At 47.9% G+C, this 15,926-nt stretch overlaps 2 protein-coding genes across 2 annotated transcripts in view; one reads left to right on the forward strand and one right to left on the reverse strand.

The window, feature by feature from the left end:
- Positions 1 to 504: 504 nt before the first annotated feature.
- LOC107271583 (serine/threonine-protein kinase S6KL) overlaps positions 505 to 15,926 on the reverse strand; it is a 24,398-nt gene continuing 8,976 nt past the window's right edge. The window contains exons 8-9 of the mRNA XM_015747760.2: positions 777 to 998; positions 505 to 681 (exon numbers count right to left, since the gene is read on the reverse strand). Coding sequence (XP_015603246.1) covers positions 517 to 681; positions 777 to 998 — 387 coding nt within the window. The 3' untranslated portion in view covers positions 505 to 516. The remainder of the gene's footprint in view (positions 682 to 776; positions 999 to 15,926) is intronic.
- LOC107271582 (neurofilament heavy polypeptide) overlaps positions 14,981 to 15,926 on the forward strand; it is a 3,966-nt gene continuing 3,020 nt past the window's right edge. Inside the window, exon 1 of the mRNA XM_015747759.2 lies at positions 14,981 to 15,241. The gene's annotated coding sequence lies outside the window, so the exon portion shown is untranslated. The remainder of the gene's footprint in view (positions 15,242 to 15,926) is intronic.

The raw sequence follows: 15,926 nt of genomic DNA on the forward strand, positions 1-15,926 counted from the left end.
TATTAATAACAGACGAAGCAAAGAAATTGAGTCTTTAATAACAATAGGTTTCGGAGGTATGTTTGGCTAATATAATCATTGAAATGAGAATTGTACTTGATTTTGCGCGTAAGAGAGTTACCGTCGCTGCCAACAGATGGCTCCACTGTGCTAGCCAAACTTTTTAATGATCCAACAGTCTCACGCAGTTGCGATGAATGAAGCACGTAGCAACGGAAAAATGTAATATGGTTATGTATTCACTATTCACAATGTTAACTGTGACACGTAGATGCGGACTAGGGTCTTAAGTGGTTCTTAAATACACGACGGACGGAAAAAAAAAAAGAAATAAATAAAGAATACAAAGAGTACCAAAGCCCACGCATAATGGCGGACTAGTGACGCTCCAGCCTAATATCTGGTAATAAAACACGACCACAGGCCGCAAACGTGTACGAGGATCCATACAAATTTTGGGATAGAAATGCTGAAAAATTGGGATGTACGAATAAAAGTTTGGAATAAAGGAAAAAATCATCGTATTTCAGTACGGGAAGATTCAGGATCAGATTCTATCGTGTGTATCTCTCTGGTAGTGCTGCCACCGACGAATGAGTCGAAATCCGAAAAGTCATTGGTGGTCCTGGGCAATTCAATTTTTCCTGGAAGAATCTTGCCGAGCAATCTGAACGGCGATACCTAAAGAAAAAAAAAAAAAAAATTTAATCTCACCGCAAACTCTTTTTTCAACCAAATACCCTGTTGTACCATGATAAAATTGTCATCATCCTCACCGTCTTGGATTTATAATCCTGAAAATCCCTGCCCATGTAAAACGCCACACGCTGAAGTCCCAAAACCGATCCGATCCTCATCCTTGGATCGGGCTGGAGCAATCTCCTGAGAAGATCAGCGGCGGCTGGCGTTATTTTAGCATCAGCAGGCAAAGTGCCAGGATCAAAAGAATCCTGGCTCTTCCTATCAGACATAAGATTGCTCACGGCCGTAGTGGGATACTGAAATCAAATAATAAATTATTATGTGAATTGGATCAATCGAAATACAATCGGTCGGTAAAAAAGGGATATTATCAGTGTGCTGTTACCAACAGGCTAAAGGTACAGTTCTGTTGCTGCTATCCTAGAACATAGATCCACACATAGGGTCAACGGCCACTCACGACCCTCAACCTATCCGCTCGTCGATCCATCCAGCGATTGGATCACACGCGGTTCCACGATCCTTACCCGATCCTCCAGGAAAGTCGATTCGAGTGAAAATCCACAAGCCAAACATTTATTCCCCCAAATTCGAACCAGCTGATAAAGTAACTCGGGTAAATTCAAAAATCGATCGATCTTCGGGTAAATATCAGATCAAGCCACATGGACCAGAGAAACCGCGATCTACAGATTCCGAATATCTTTCGCGCATCTTATTAGTATTTTGATCGCAACCTGAGTATCTGCCCATACCTGCTACTAATTGGCTCTGCTAGCCACGTAATAGACAGAGAAGCCATTTCAATTTGATCTCGGGGAGGACCTTGACCGAGAGTAACGGTACACCCAGCCATTATTACGAGATCGTAGATATAATGGATACGGTTTACTCTTCCTTCTGGATAGACCGAAATTAAGCCGCTCTACCTATGTATATATATATATATATATATACATAGACGTGAACAAACATCAAACGCCCAATGTCGCACCGCCAATCCTCGTCACGCACGCTCCTCCTTTTCAATAGCCCAGGATCCTTAGTTGATCGCCAATTTTTTTCTTTTTTTTTTCTCCCAGAGTTTCCAAGCGCGACGTACCGTGCAAACTTTTTGCAAATCACTCATCGATAAGCGGATTTCCCCTAGCGGCCAATTGGATTCCATCGCGAGGTCGTGTTGCGTTGCAAAATATCGCGAGGATGAAGATCGATCCCGTAATGATCGTATATAGGCGCCGAGGATGATCGCCTCATGAAAGGTGCTCCTCTGGCAGAAGGTGGCTGGCTGGCATCTCGAGAGGCGAAAAATACTCTTTGCTGGGACGTTGCCCTCGCCGTGTTATACCTATAGGCACTAACGTCGGTTGCTGCTATCCTGGCGCGGAGGAAATTTTTGTTCCAGCCTAAAAAGGGATACCTGGATATATATAGGTATAGAGGCGAATGTCAGTCGGTATTTAACTGAACACGGTATATACGTAGCGAGGAGCGGATGCCGCCATGCTAAATGCAAATCCACAGTGCGTAGATGGTTCTACCTTGTGGTAGCTAATTGCTGGGTAAACCTGAGGCAGCCCGGCAGCCCCGGACAGCCCCGACAGCCCCGGACAGCCCTATGCACGAGTGTTGCGATCCTTCGATAGTTAGCACTGCGTCAAGGAGTCACTGCTTAACTAAGTAGGTATAAGCAGAAAAGCAAAGTAGCTTTTATTACATAGTGTAGACCCTACGGTGTATACACACATATATATATATAATGGCTAGAGGCCATTTTTCCAGTCGGCCGATCGCGAAGTACTGGCGGAAAGGAAATGGAGAGAGAGTAAAAAAAAGAGAGAGAAAGAGAGAATGCAAGTAAAATAAAAGAAGGAATAACTTCCTTCGCACGAATCGACGCCACATTACATGGGAATGATAATCCGTTCTTGGGGTATCCGTGTGTTTGAGGTATAGTGAGCGCAGACTCGAGCCAGTCAGAACGGAAGTCACGAAATCAAAAGGAAGCCACGAGATGGAATAGTAGAAGCCAGATAAGTTGCGTGGAAAAATTCTTAGAATGTGATCCTGACCAAGAAGGTAGACCTGGCTGCTACCACGTAATTCCCGACGATGCATTTCGTGATCCGTGCCAGGATCTTCGAAGATCCCCTGGATCGGGTCAACGAATCGAGGAAGCGCGTACTGGCGGATAGTGGTTAGCGCATGGCCTGACATTAACTTGGCACTAAGCGTCTGCCATTAGTCGGGACAGCTGCGCGAATCTCCTGGCGCCAGGAGTAATCGCATCCAGGTATTAGAGGTACTCGGTGTAATCTATGCGCGAACGTTGGGCTATTTATAAACCAGCTCTCCGTAGCCGCTGGCCACGTTAAACAGACCGACGTGGTCTGCCGTGTCTCTGGCTGTTTTCCTGAATAGCAAATCCTACTTGTGGTCGGTAAAGACGAATTCTGTACTAATAAAGTTCTATCTTTCTATTTTCAGGCCTAGGGTGCTGTCGTTGTTATACTTCTCAAGGAAGGGGTCCAGGACCGTCCTTGAACGTGGATGCTGTACACTCTCGAGCCCACCCTCCATTCCCAGGATAGCCGCTCGCAGTGGATGAGGACGAAGAAGAAACCAGCTACCCTGAAGGGGGTCCACTTGCAGGTACGCACGTACGTGGGGCATGGAGGCGCATAACCGAGCGCATCCAAGTCGGCAGGTACCCACGTACACAGCTAGGTAGACACGATGTAGATAATGCCAGGAGCTATAAATAGATTGACAGGAAGGGGGATGAGAATGAGGAAAAAGAAGACGAAGCCTCAAGATCTTGAGCCGAAGGAAGTAACGTAACGAAGCAAAGGCTCAGGATCCCCAGGGCGACCTCGCGTCGTCCTGGTTGAGCTGCTGGGGCCCTCGCCAGGCCCAGCCGTTGGTACTCCTGACGCTGGTGGTTGGTAACCAGGTTCGCATTTAGATTTTTCATCCAGCTGGAGGCCGATTAAGTCGGAGCTGGTTTGCCTTGCGAAGGCTTTCTTACGTCCTGCGCGAGTCCGCTGATCCTGAACGCGGTGCACTAGCCTCGGCCTCCTTCTCTTCCTTCATTCTTGCTCCTTCTCCTTCCTCTGCCTCTTTTCATTCCCTTTCCCTGCTGCACCCTTCCTCCCCTTTTCTCCCTCTTCGTTCCCTTCTTCTTGCTCTTCGCCCGATGCGCTCCGCGTTCTATTTCTAGACCAGGAGAGTCTTGCCCGAGTCCAAGGATCCGACATCATCGCCATTCCTACGCGGCTACTAGGCAGGCGCTGGTCTATGCGTCTCTCGATCCGGTAGGCAGGTGCGACGAGCCCAGTCCAGAGCCATAGAGGCTGCTAGGGAGAGTAACTGCTTTTGCGAATATCTTTTTTTTTTTCCTTTTATTTTTTTTTTTATTTTTCTGAGAATCCGCCCGAAAGTGAAAGCTAAATCATTCTGCGGCAAATAGCTAACAGGACGTTTCAACAGAAAGTCAGTATGTCCAATTTGTTAAGTTCGATCGTCACCGAGGTGAACGATCGACAGAAAGCCAGCCGTCGTCTTCGCCACTAGAGATCCTCGCGTGGATTTCATCTCTTTATCTCAAGGGTCCACACGTCGCTGCAACATGCAAATTCGAAGGAAAGCGACAGTACCGGGACATTTTCGAAAGTCGCTTCTTACTCCTAATCGCTCGTGCGAAATAAATTTTTTTTTAATAAAAAAAATTCACTTCGACTTGTATCCTATCTCTTTGTAAATCTCGTCTCGCTGCGATTGGACGTTGCGAGGATCGTTAATTGGGCCTTGGCGGAATTCAAGTCGGACCAAAGAATCCACGCGAGGTGTAGATGGCGACCTGGGCCCTGTGAGAACGAGAATAAAAGAAGACCAAGAGGAGCCCACAAGGGACAAAATAACAAAGGGCCTTCTCGACATCGAATATATACGCGAATACCCATCTACTATACCTTCTTCAATTCCTACTTCACTTTTTTTCCTCCTCTTCTTCTCTCCTTTTTTTCTTCCTCTTCCAGACTTCTTCTCTACTTCGCTCCCTAACATCGCCGATACCCAGACTGCACTAAGGGCAACATCTCGCGACGCTCCAAACGAATATCGCGGTATTTTTAGACTAGCCAGTTGAGCCCGGTTCGTATATCATGCCCATGGAGAAGTTATTACTGACTTAGACCTTAGATGGGCCCGATTTGGCCCAAGGCCCTCAAAACTCGTTACGCCAAAGCGGGAGGGCCCTAAATGCTGCGAGTCTTTTTTCATTTGAAAAAAAAAATCTGACGTTTCAAAACGTACACGGCAATCTCCACGGAGATATTAATTATTCTAATCCCGAATAAATAAACGAATAAAATATATATAAATAATAGGCACCGGCAAGGGGATGGCGACAAGGCGATTCCTTTCTGCAATATATTTTTCTACCACACGTTAAACGTTCTCCTGCTGTCCCTTCGTATCCCTTGGTCTCCCATCCCTGCAGGTTTGTTCCCTACCGTATAGGGAGGCGAGCAGCCACGTCGATACGGTTTGCTGAGCGCCGAGCAAAAAGGTAAACCTGCTTGCAGGGCGTCTTTTTATTCGTATTCGACTGGCAGGTCCGTCTTAGGACTTAACGTTAGACTTGAGGAAGGAGTCCAGGTTATCCCATGAAGAAGCTCGCGCATTCTGTAATAGTTATACCAGGTGAATATAACTACGTTACCATTGGGTTACGATGGAGACGAGGCAGCCACAAGGACGGGATGGAATAGGAATTATCGGGGACGCAGGTGGAAATAAGTTCTTGCCGACTCTCAGAATCCTCAAGACGCAGGAGATGCGAGTCGGGATAGAAAGGGAAGAAGATGAACGGTCGATCGCCGCGAAAATCGACGCGTCGCGTCCCGGCGGCAACCGCCGCTAGAGCTAATTTAATGGCTGGCGCCAGTCGAGCCTGCACTCGTAATACCTACTGCTGCTTTGTTTTTCATCTGGGCACGCAAGCCAAGCAGAGATAGAGGAGGCACTCCCTGGCTCTTGGCAATTCTAGCCGAGATCGCTACCGGTCATCTTTTTTTCTTCCCATCATCCGCGTATTTTCATTCTGCCATCTTGGCTAGCCGGGACTAACCCAACCTGACCCAACGAGCAAGGCCAACATATTTATATAAGTAAATGCGCGTGAGCTCTCCGATGAAAAAAAGCAGCGGATTTACCCAGTACATGAAAACAATGAAAAAAAAGCATGAGTATGAAAAAACAGATCCGATCGATCGGCCGACGACGTCGAGGCGCCAATGGGAGCCGATCCAAAAGCTCACAATGGCCCGTGTCTCGGCCATGGGATCTTCTAGCACCTAGAGTCAATCTCCGTCACTGGTACCGTTAACGATCGATACGCTCCATTAAGTCGCCCGAGCCCGTTCGCTCGGCTAATTACCAATTCCCCAGGAGTGTGCACAAGTCAGTGTCAGATTCCGCTCTTAGACTGGACTTTTGGATCAAAATCGATAGCAAGTATCGAAAATCGAGCGCGATCCACAGAACATTCTTCGCCCATCCAGCCGAAGGGACCGATCGAACGGTCCAGTCATATCTCATAAAGATCCCAGCCCGGAGCCTAGATCCATAGATCCGATCCACGGAATCGATTTCGTAACTATTACCAACTCGTCCGGGATCTACGTCGTAGAGCAGTGTCAAGTTCAGCCAGCCGCAGGGAGCCAAAGCTTCGACGAATAACGGCGACCGGTTGATCGATCCGCTTGCGATTACAGTACACATACGAACGTTACAACACGCACGGATACAGATCGATCCTTCGATCTTTGATCTTCAATCATCTTCCTTTTTTCTCCAATCTATTTACTCGCCCGATCGCGGCGCAGTCTATCTCGAATCGCGCTCCAGCCCTTCCCTCCTCCCGTAATTCTCACGGACCTCCGAGTCCCAGCCCAGCAAAGCCTGACTGTCTCTTGGTCCGTCCCTGAACATCCGAGTCCCTCGTTCTCTCCACTTGGCTCCTTCTCTCCGCCCCGCGTCGCCCCCCGACTTCCTAGACTCTCCCATCCACCCGCGCAACGTATCGGGAATAATAACGATAAGGTGAACCGAGCGGATTCAGCATGATCGCTCGGATAATGGATAATGATCGGCGAGGGTGCGGCGGCAGCCTTTCGACCCCTTACCACCACCACCCCCCCTCCCCTCCCCAGCCCATCAGGGTTCCGACTATTATTCAATTGAATTCAATGTTACATGGACCGTCATTAGGAAATTGCATGCGAGAACTTTCTTTCGGCTTTGTCAATGACGCGACAGGCCCGGCTCTTGTGTAAAACAGACAATATCCATACGGCCACAACACCCACCCTGACAACCCGCGTCCCTGTTCTAATCGCCAGCAACAGGAAAGACGATATTAAGATAATGGCGGTTCGTTACTTTTGCCAGTGTCGAATCCTGGACCAATTGTTTTTCTCTTAAGAGACATATATATATATATCGAAGGAACTTTCGATAGCCCATTTATCGGCAGTGCAGAGGTATTCGTGCACGTTGGTTCTGCAAGAAGTCACGGGGAATCGGTGGTTTCTAGTTGAGCCAAAGAGAAGGAGAAATAAAGAGAGGAAAGAGGAAAAAGAGTCGGAGAAAAAATCGTGAGCGATCCTTAACGATCTTGGCACGAAGAAAAGAAGACGAAATACGTTGAGGATCGAAGATGAGGATCCCCTCTGCCCCCCGGCCGCCCCCTGCCCGGGGCCCGTGTCTTCTAACGAGGGCACCGCAGTCGTCTCACGTTCCTCGCGCCACACGCGCTCACACGCGCATCCACGCACTCAGGCGCAATAACGCACGCACCCAGGAGTCGTGGACTTTTCAGCCTGTGCGCCGATGGCTACTTTCTGACATTGAGAGCGCCAAGAAATGGCCATTGTACTTGGCGGACTCGTATCGTGACTACAAACTAGAATCGCACTCAGACTTCCTACGACGTTCGATACGGTCCTTGGAAATTCGTGTCGTGATTTTCTTGTTTGCACGTCTTTTTTTTTTTTCTTCTTTTTTTTCTCGAGTCTTATTATGATCTTATGGAGATTCATTCTTCCAGATTATTTCCTCCCCTCCCGCCCCCTCCCCCCCCTCTGTCCTCGCTGTGTTTCGTTACGTGTGCACGCGAATCGTTCACGCCTCTAATTTTTTTTTATTGCCACCCACCTCCTTCCCTCCTTCGCTTTGCTATTGCGCGTTTACTCGCTTTCCGAGACAAACAGAGAGACAACACGAGGAGCAGGAACGTTTCCTCCTCTTTCAGTCCGATCATTCTGACTCAGGTACCCATCGTCATCCGGCACGTGTTCGCCAATGAAATCGTACGTGCATAATCGAATGCACCAAGTGCAGCGGGTGGGTGCGATATCGCGAATACTGATACTCAGACTTTTACGAAGGTCAATCAGTTATCGAGAATATAATCTGAATCGCCGAGGATACGTTGATCGTGTTCATTTATTGTTTACTCCAGTTCTGTCGAGTCCATTTTTTGGTCAATCGCGTAAAAACAATGACTTGTAGACTCGAATATTGGGAATTCAGGCACGTGTTTTCTGGGAATCGACCAATGGAAACGTCGCTTGGGTAATTTGAATTGGCAAACAAAATTTTGGCAAATTCACTTTCGCCAATAATTAGTAGATCGACGCTAACTCAGTGTCCAGCATCTCGACGGGTCCAGCGGGTCTTTCGCAAGGGTGCAGACCCGTCGCTCCTTTAAATCTTCGAGTCAGAAGATCAACAGCGAAGAGAAGAAGTAATCGGGGCGAGAACGGTACCCGACCAGATTCGAAAGTCACAGCTGTCTTTCTCTTAATCATCCTCCATCTCCTCCATCTCCTCCTTCTCTCTCCCACTCCCTCGATATCGCATCCTTCCTCTCTAGCGTCTCTATAAACTCGCCGAAAACAATAACTGTATTAACCACTAAGCAATGCTGTACCAGAGAGGCTGTGGCAGCTAGTAGATTCCATTATGTCCATCTCGAGTATACGCACGTAGATTTTTTTTTTTTTTTTTTTCAACGGCGCCTGGTCCATACATAACATCCGTTTGATCCTTTGGACCAACGACCTTAATACCGATACCCGAAAGCGGATTCATCTTACAAAATATTTCCGTCTCTCGCAACGATTTCCAACTCATCCTACGTTGTCATAGTCAATGCGTCATGGAAAACTCGATGGATTCTTAATTTGAAGCAAAGAACAAATAAAGATTCTAATTATGATAGGGTCATCTCGTAATGCAGATATTCATAGCCTGAGCACTTATGCGTCACTGCTGTCATTATAATCTATCGGCGCTCGACAGACGTCAGCTGGAAGTAAAGTATGAATGAGCATCGGTGCCTCGACCAACCTTGTCTCGTGCGTGACACGCATTTTTATAAAATTACTTCAACACGCACCAGCGTCCCAGGTAGGTACGTACGCGGCTACCACTCGAACGATATAGATACGTAACCCATATAAGGATTCCCAGTGCGTGTAGCAGGGCTAGTAAGGAGTAAAAAACCGGAGCCGGTATTGCGATTAGATTTGAAATTATTAGTCGAGGTGTCCTGACTGGATTAGAAATTGACCATTATGAATTAAAAAAGAATTATTTACATTTTATAACCCTCGCCAGTCCATATAGGTATAGGAAAGAAGCCTCTCTTCGTTTGATCCAGTCGATCCGATCTCGACTCAGAGAATCCGAAGGGTGCTATAAAACGGAATTATGTGAATTTCGATTACGTAAGGCCTGAAAATAATTATTTAATTAACTGGTAATTTCCATAGAGGTTAGAAATCCTCGGGGATTTCCTCGCATCCACACGCGGACTATGCATCTTGGACGGTCTTGTACCGAAGGAACGGTGATCCGTTTATCGATGGGACAGGTGTTGGCTAGAGTGGAGGTGCCGGGTTGGGTTGTGGAGGTGGTAACAATGAGGCAACGGCACCGCTCGTTATTGCGTAACGGGCGTTCCTAGAGTATTGAAATTTGACGAAATGCGCCGTGTTGCCAGGCACCGTATATCAGGATCTCAGTACGTAGAGAGTACGTGGACGCCTGGCTGGTTAGCTGGGAGGTGGAGGAGGAGGAGGAGGAGGGAGGTGAGAAGAAGAAAGGCTGTGTCAGGTTCAGAGGAAGTGGAGGTGGAGAAGGCAGTGGCAGTTGGCTTGCTCCTTCGAGAGAAGGAGGAGGTGGTGGAGGAGAAGCGTAGCTGGAGGAGGAAGAAAAAAGTCGCGGACGTTAAACCTCCCCTCTCGCTCCTCTCGCTGCTCTCGCTCCTCGGGGAGTCCAAGGGTAAAAAGATAAAGAATAGGCAAGAGGGACGGAGGGACGGCAAAGAGAAGGTTGCAAGGGATGAGTCGGGCCTGTTGTCTTATTGGGAGGAGGAGGAGGAGGAGGAGGAGGGAAGATAATAAACTCTAAGGAGAAACAAGGAAAGAGTAAGAACAGCATCCTCGTGCTACCAGGTACAGCGTCTCCTGCTGGTCGAGGTCGGACACGTACGTCCCTATGACACCCGTAATACCCGTAATACCTATAATACCTATAATACGTGTAATACCTGTAACCCATTATACATCGAGCAGGTATGGTATTTAACGCCCGCGTCCTTGCGCTTGGATCCTTGATGGATCCCAGCAGGACACTGGCTGCATCGGAGCGAGCAGGGAAACAGTTCTGGGACGGTGCCTAAGGTCATCCTGAACTGGTGGCGCGTGCCTAGGCATACGCAAATCCTATATTTACCTGAAAATTATCCTGCTCGAAGGTTCGCTGGAGAAATGAGGAAAAGGAAAAAGAGTCTAATTGCGAAAAGAATGAGCCAGCGAAGGATACGCCAGAGAAGATTCCTTGAAATCGTTAACTGCTGCGAATCCCTGGTCCGTCTGTACGCGTACATCTAAATATATCCAATCTCCATAAAACCGTTGTTCAGGTATAACAATAAGACGAGATGCTCGTCTTTATACCCGCGGTAACTAAGAACAGTGGCTGTGGTCCAGGAGAAGAAGCCCCGCGCTGGAGATGGAGGCTATTTTCAGCGTGCGCAGCTTCTCCGCTCCTACCGAACGGCATCTTTCTTTTGCAGCTCGCGATGGTATGGGACTGGCGGTATGCCAGGATGCCAGGACGCCAGGACGCCATGAGAGACGCCACTGGATGGGATGAGAGGCGACGTCCGCGACGGCCACGACGGCCGCGAACGGGTTGCCGTTCAGGTTTTGCTCCAAGGGATCGTTAAGATAATCGCTCCTATCCTCCTCCTAACTTAGCCTTAGCCGTTGCTGATGCTGATGCTGCTTCGCTGTAGCCCTCTTTCTCTCACGCACGCAGCATCCACACACGCACCAACCCTCCTGCCTGTGCCACCTCCTCCCACCCAGGCATCCCCCTTAAACTCAAACATTCTCTACGGGCGTATCGTTGCGCGCCATCGCCACCATAACCGTCGCCGTTGCTACCAGCAACGTTACTGCCACTCTTACGGAGGAGATCGATGCGATCTATGCGATCTATACGATCCATACGATCCATAAACTCTCAACGAAAGGGAGATCGCTCCTCGAGCGGGGAACATCGAATAAGCATAAATTTTCAAATTAAATATTTTTCACAGATTTTTTTCATTTACCCCCACCACACTCGCTTTTTCATTTCTACCCACAATCATTTCTCTTGGCCAATTTTCTTCTTGGTACCGTATAGAGAACGTCGAGTTTAACGAACTTTCCAGAGCATGTATTACCGAGTATGAATTATATGGCGAACGATGGAAATGAACGCAGGGCAGGTGAGAAGATTCTAGTACAGTGGTAGACGAGGTAGACGAGGTAGATGAGAGAGACGAGAGGAGAGGAGGACCTTGGGCTCCTTGCGAGATAATCATAACGTTACACGATCCCCGCGCCATAATGCCGTAATGTCCAAGGCACGATGTACATTGCACGAATGGGACTAGTGGGCCCCCATTAAGCTCTAAAAACGGAAGATGGGCCCGAGTTTTTTCACCGGTGTGCAACCACCTCTTACGTCTCTCTTAAAGTTTCTGCTTCTTTTGCATTTCGTGCAATTTTTTGTCCCCGGGTTTCTCTCGGACAGTCAGAACAGGTAGTTCTATCTCCCCCACCATGCCCCCCTCTTATAGGCATATTCGAATTTACCCCCACTACTCGCAATCTCTCCGCAAATTCTTATTCTAATAATACTCCCAGTCGACGACTGCTTCTCATTCCTTCTGGACAACCTTGAAAATTTCTATGATTAACCAAACGCGAATTGTCTGACGGTTCGCGACGCGAGGCGAATCGCCGGTATTTACTTTACCGCATATCTACACGTATGAATCTGCATATCGCACGAGAGAATCGGACGGGTCCATTTGCCTCGAAAAAAGGAATGTTGCTTTGAGAGAGTCAAAATTGCTTCTTACGTCCTGCAGGGAATGCAGTTTACGCAGCTCGTTAATTGAATAACGAAAAAAGCCACGTGTTCGGGTTCCAGATCGTCCCACGCGCATTTAGCTTAAGCTCCGACCAATCCCTAAGGACTCTTGGCCTACCGGGATGGTAGGATCCCAGGATCCAGTTTGGTATAAAATTAGAATGCGAGTATTCAAGGTCAGCTGGATCTGCCTAAGCGCGATCAACTCGAATTCTTTAATCCCGCAGCCCCACTCGCCACCCATCCTAGGAGGCATCCTCGCGATCCCGAGATCCTTCTAGAAGCGCACCGACTGTGTCTTCATCTGGTCAAAAGGAAGCAACAAGCGAAACCAAAAGGACCTCACACACGGTGTCCCTCTTAATGATCCAGAAAGGATACAAAAGCGTTGCGTATCGGATCGATTATAAAGACTGTTGCAAATCGCACGCAATGTCACCTTTATGTAATCGGATGTTAAAGCGACGCCAAGCGTCGCACGTACGGCGTCCTCTGAAGCGTAGACGCCGCGAGGACTTTTAGAACGTGGGGAAGCCTCTACGTAGTCAAATATATATATACAATATATACAAGCATAGCTACTATCTCCCGATCGACCTCGATCATCCCGACGGATGAACGGCCTCGAGCGATCTATGGATCCTCAAGATCGTGACTCTGGACTTTGTTTATCAATGTCGGATAACGGACGATGACTCGAGCCGTCGATTGCGCAGACGTATACAGCGTAAAATCGACGGCCGGTCACGACGCCCAGGCTTCGCGTAACGATAAATCGACGCTCGGCGTCCCGTCGTCCTAAGTCTTATCTCGTATCGCGATAACGCCTCGTTGTTCGGAAAAGAACAAAAAACGGCCAATCCAATTTCACCTCGTCCACGTGGAGTCCGAACTTACGCACCGAGCACGCGCGGCCAATCGGATGCGACGTTGACGAATTTACCAGAAACGATTCGACACGTTTTGGTACGCGGTGGCACCGAAGCGCAGTATCTATATGTATAGTCGACAGGATGACAGCGGCAAAGCCGATTAGAAACGGGCAATTAACGTCGGCGCGTACGCATCGCGCATTTCGATACTTTCTGCCTGACAGGAGGTGCCGACGCTTCGGCTAAAGGTCAGACGGCCGCTTCAGTTTTTCGCCAGAGGCTGCATAATAGTGATGCTAACGGGACGCTGCCAACGGGCGACGTGTCGACGTAACGGTTGTGAATCGGCCCGACGTCGATGGGTTCGTTTACATTCAGCTACAAATTCACCGATAGGATTGCCGTCTTATTATTATTTTTTTTTTATCGATTCCCTGAATACCTTGATGCGAACCAATAAAGAAATCACTTATATCTTGCGCTTGATTTTTAAGTCTATGACGTCATCGGCTCCCCTCTCTCTCTCTCTCTCTCTCTATCTCTCAAGGGTCAACCCGAACAATTTAACCGAGAATTCATATTATAATTATCCCATTTGTATGCTCGGGCACGTGTCAGGTATCTAAGGTTGATCACCGGACCAGCTTCCTTCTGTTTTTGGCCAGACCTTCGCTCTTCGCGGAAACAAAATCTCCATTGGCTAAGTTAACGCTACTTTATTTAATCGCGACCTTCTGTAACTTCCCTCTTAGAGTCAGAATGGGATTCTGCATATATATATATATATATACATACATACATACAGTATATTCTGAGTGACTCCAGTACAATCGTGTATGAGTGTCCACATATGAAATGTGGACGCATGTTAACCTTATCCATGATGTTTACATAATAAGAAGGAGGTACGCTGAGACCACGAAATACTCATGTGCGTATGTGTAGCATCGTATGGTACCAAGTGTACTAGGTAGAAGGGGTGGTAGAGGGGCTCCTGGACTACGTACGGTGACTCATGCTAAGACGACAACACTGGTTAACATAAACTGACTGAATGCCTGCCTGCCTGCCTGCCTGACCGCCTGCCTGCCTGACCGCCTGACTACATACTGAGCTAAACATTAAGCCTGATTCTCACACCTTGCAGATCATACAAGAGAGATCGTTTCAATAGAATATTGTACCATTGAGATATTCATCTTTTCCATTGGAAGGAAAAAAAGAAAAAAGGACTGACGGATCTATGGGAAGCTATTGAACTTCGTACGGTGCAACTTCAGCCTGGAATTAGAATGCTGCGATAAACTGGGTCAAACGTTAGATTTAGTCTCGGCTATTCCACCTTGTTGTTACGGGAGGATCTGCGTTGCCACGGGGTCAGTGGCATGTGGTGGAACAGGTAGAGAAAAAAAAAAAAATAAATAACGTCTGACTGAAAAACGATTATTTAAAATTAATCGCGCGGTCGACGATGCTAAATGAGACATTTATTCAAAGAGCTATAGGAAACCAGAGGAATTCCGTTATACGGACTCTTCGTTATTTTTACTCTTCGCGTCTCGGCGGGCGTTCGATTAATTTAGTAAATTTCCTCTGGACATTGTGACACGTCCGTAACGTTGTGAGTTAAGCTTGTTGCATCTATTTGTAATCGCGTCCTGGTGGAAGAGCCATCGATAACGTGACTCTGCTCGATGGGAAGATGCGAATGGGAGGTGGTCCAGGGTGAAGCGAAGAAGAGCAACGAAGAAGGGAGGAGAGGGTTAAGAGAAGAGAAGAGTGAAAGAGAGGTGGTGGGGGGGGGAGGGCATCTACCGTGGTACTACGAGTAGGAGGGTCAGGAGTGGGTCCGGGGGCCCCAGTACGATCGCTCTGCCGGCTGGCTAATGGGTATATAAGCGGGGCCTCGTCGATTCCTCCTCGACACACGACCCAACCTTCTTCCTGATCATCACGATCCTTCCGAGACGCAAACCGAGAAAACCCACGCACGCGCGCACGCACGCGAACACGAGCCACGAAGCAAGTTTCCCCACGTCTACACGGAACTTCGGGAATTTTGCGACGATACCACAGCCAGAGGACGAATCTGTAACTAAACCGAGGAGCATCATCCCAGCATCCCGGTGAAAAATTCGAGGACCTTTCCAGCCCCTTCGTAGCAACACGTGAGTACACCAAAGAGACTATAAGTTCAAAACAAATTTCAAATGCCCTGCTGCTCGTCTTCTTGTCGTCTCGCGAATAAAAGCGAGAATTATTGAATGTTTTTTTTTTCTTTTTTTTTTTGGAAAATATTTATAAATTTCACGTGATTTAAAATGCTAAAGTCAAGACGATAATTTTTATTGCGAAATTGAATCTCCGGATTAAGATTATTTTCGAGACGCGAATGAGTCTTTCCCAATAGCCAAGCCGCGAGCTTGCGCAATTCTTACCTGGCACAATGAGAGTTCCTGGAGCAGCGTGGCCAATTGGCTCCCTAACGAGCGTAAAACTAGTCACTGCCAAAAGAGACGGGTAGAACGAGCGATTCGAATAAGGAGCGAAATGCAAGACAATAGTATAGTAATAGTGAGTGAGAGAGAGAGGGGAGATCGACGTAGAGAAATAAATAAGGAAGCACCCGTCCGGTCAAAAGGAGACGTCAAAATCGTCGACGTCGATCCCGATACCGACGTCGCAGTACGCTCTCGTACGACTCGTACTACATCCGCATCTGCGTCTTTGTACGCGTGTGCCATTATTACTTCTCTAATGATCTTGATGAGGTAATGGTCCATCATCTTTTAAAGGCATTTCCTCTCCTGATAGTGGACCCTCCCCCTCGACTGTTCCACCTCCCCCCCCCCC

The sequence above is a fragment of the Cephus cinctus genome, unplaced genomic scaffold (assembly GCF_000341935.2).
Source record: "Cephus cinctus unplaced genomic scaffold, Ccin1 Ccin1_scaffold0997, whole genome shotgun sequence".
Classification (NCBI taxonomy): domain Eukaryota; kingdom Metazoa; phylum Arthropoda; class Insecta; order Hymenoptera; family Cephidae; genus Cephus; species Cephus cinctus.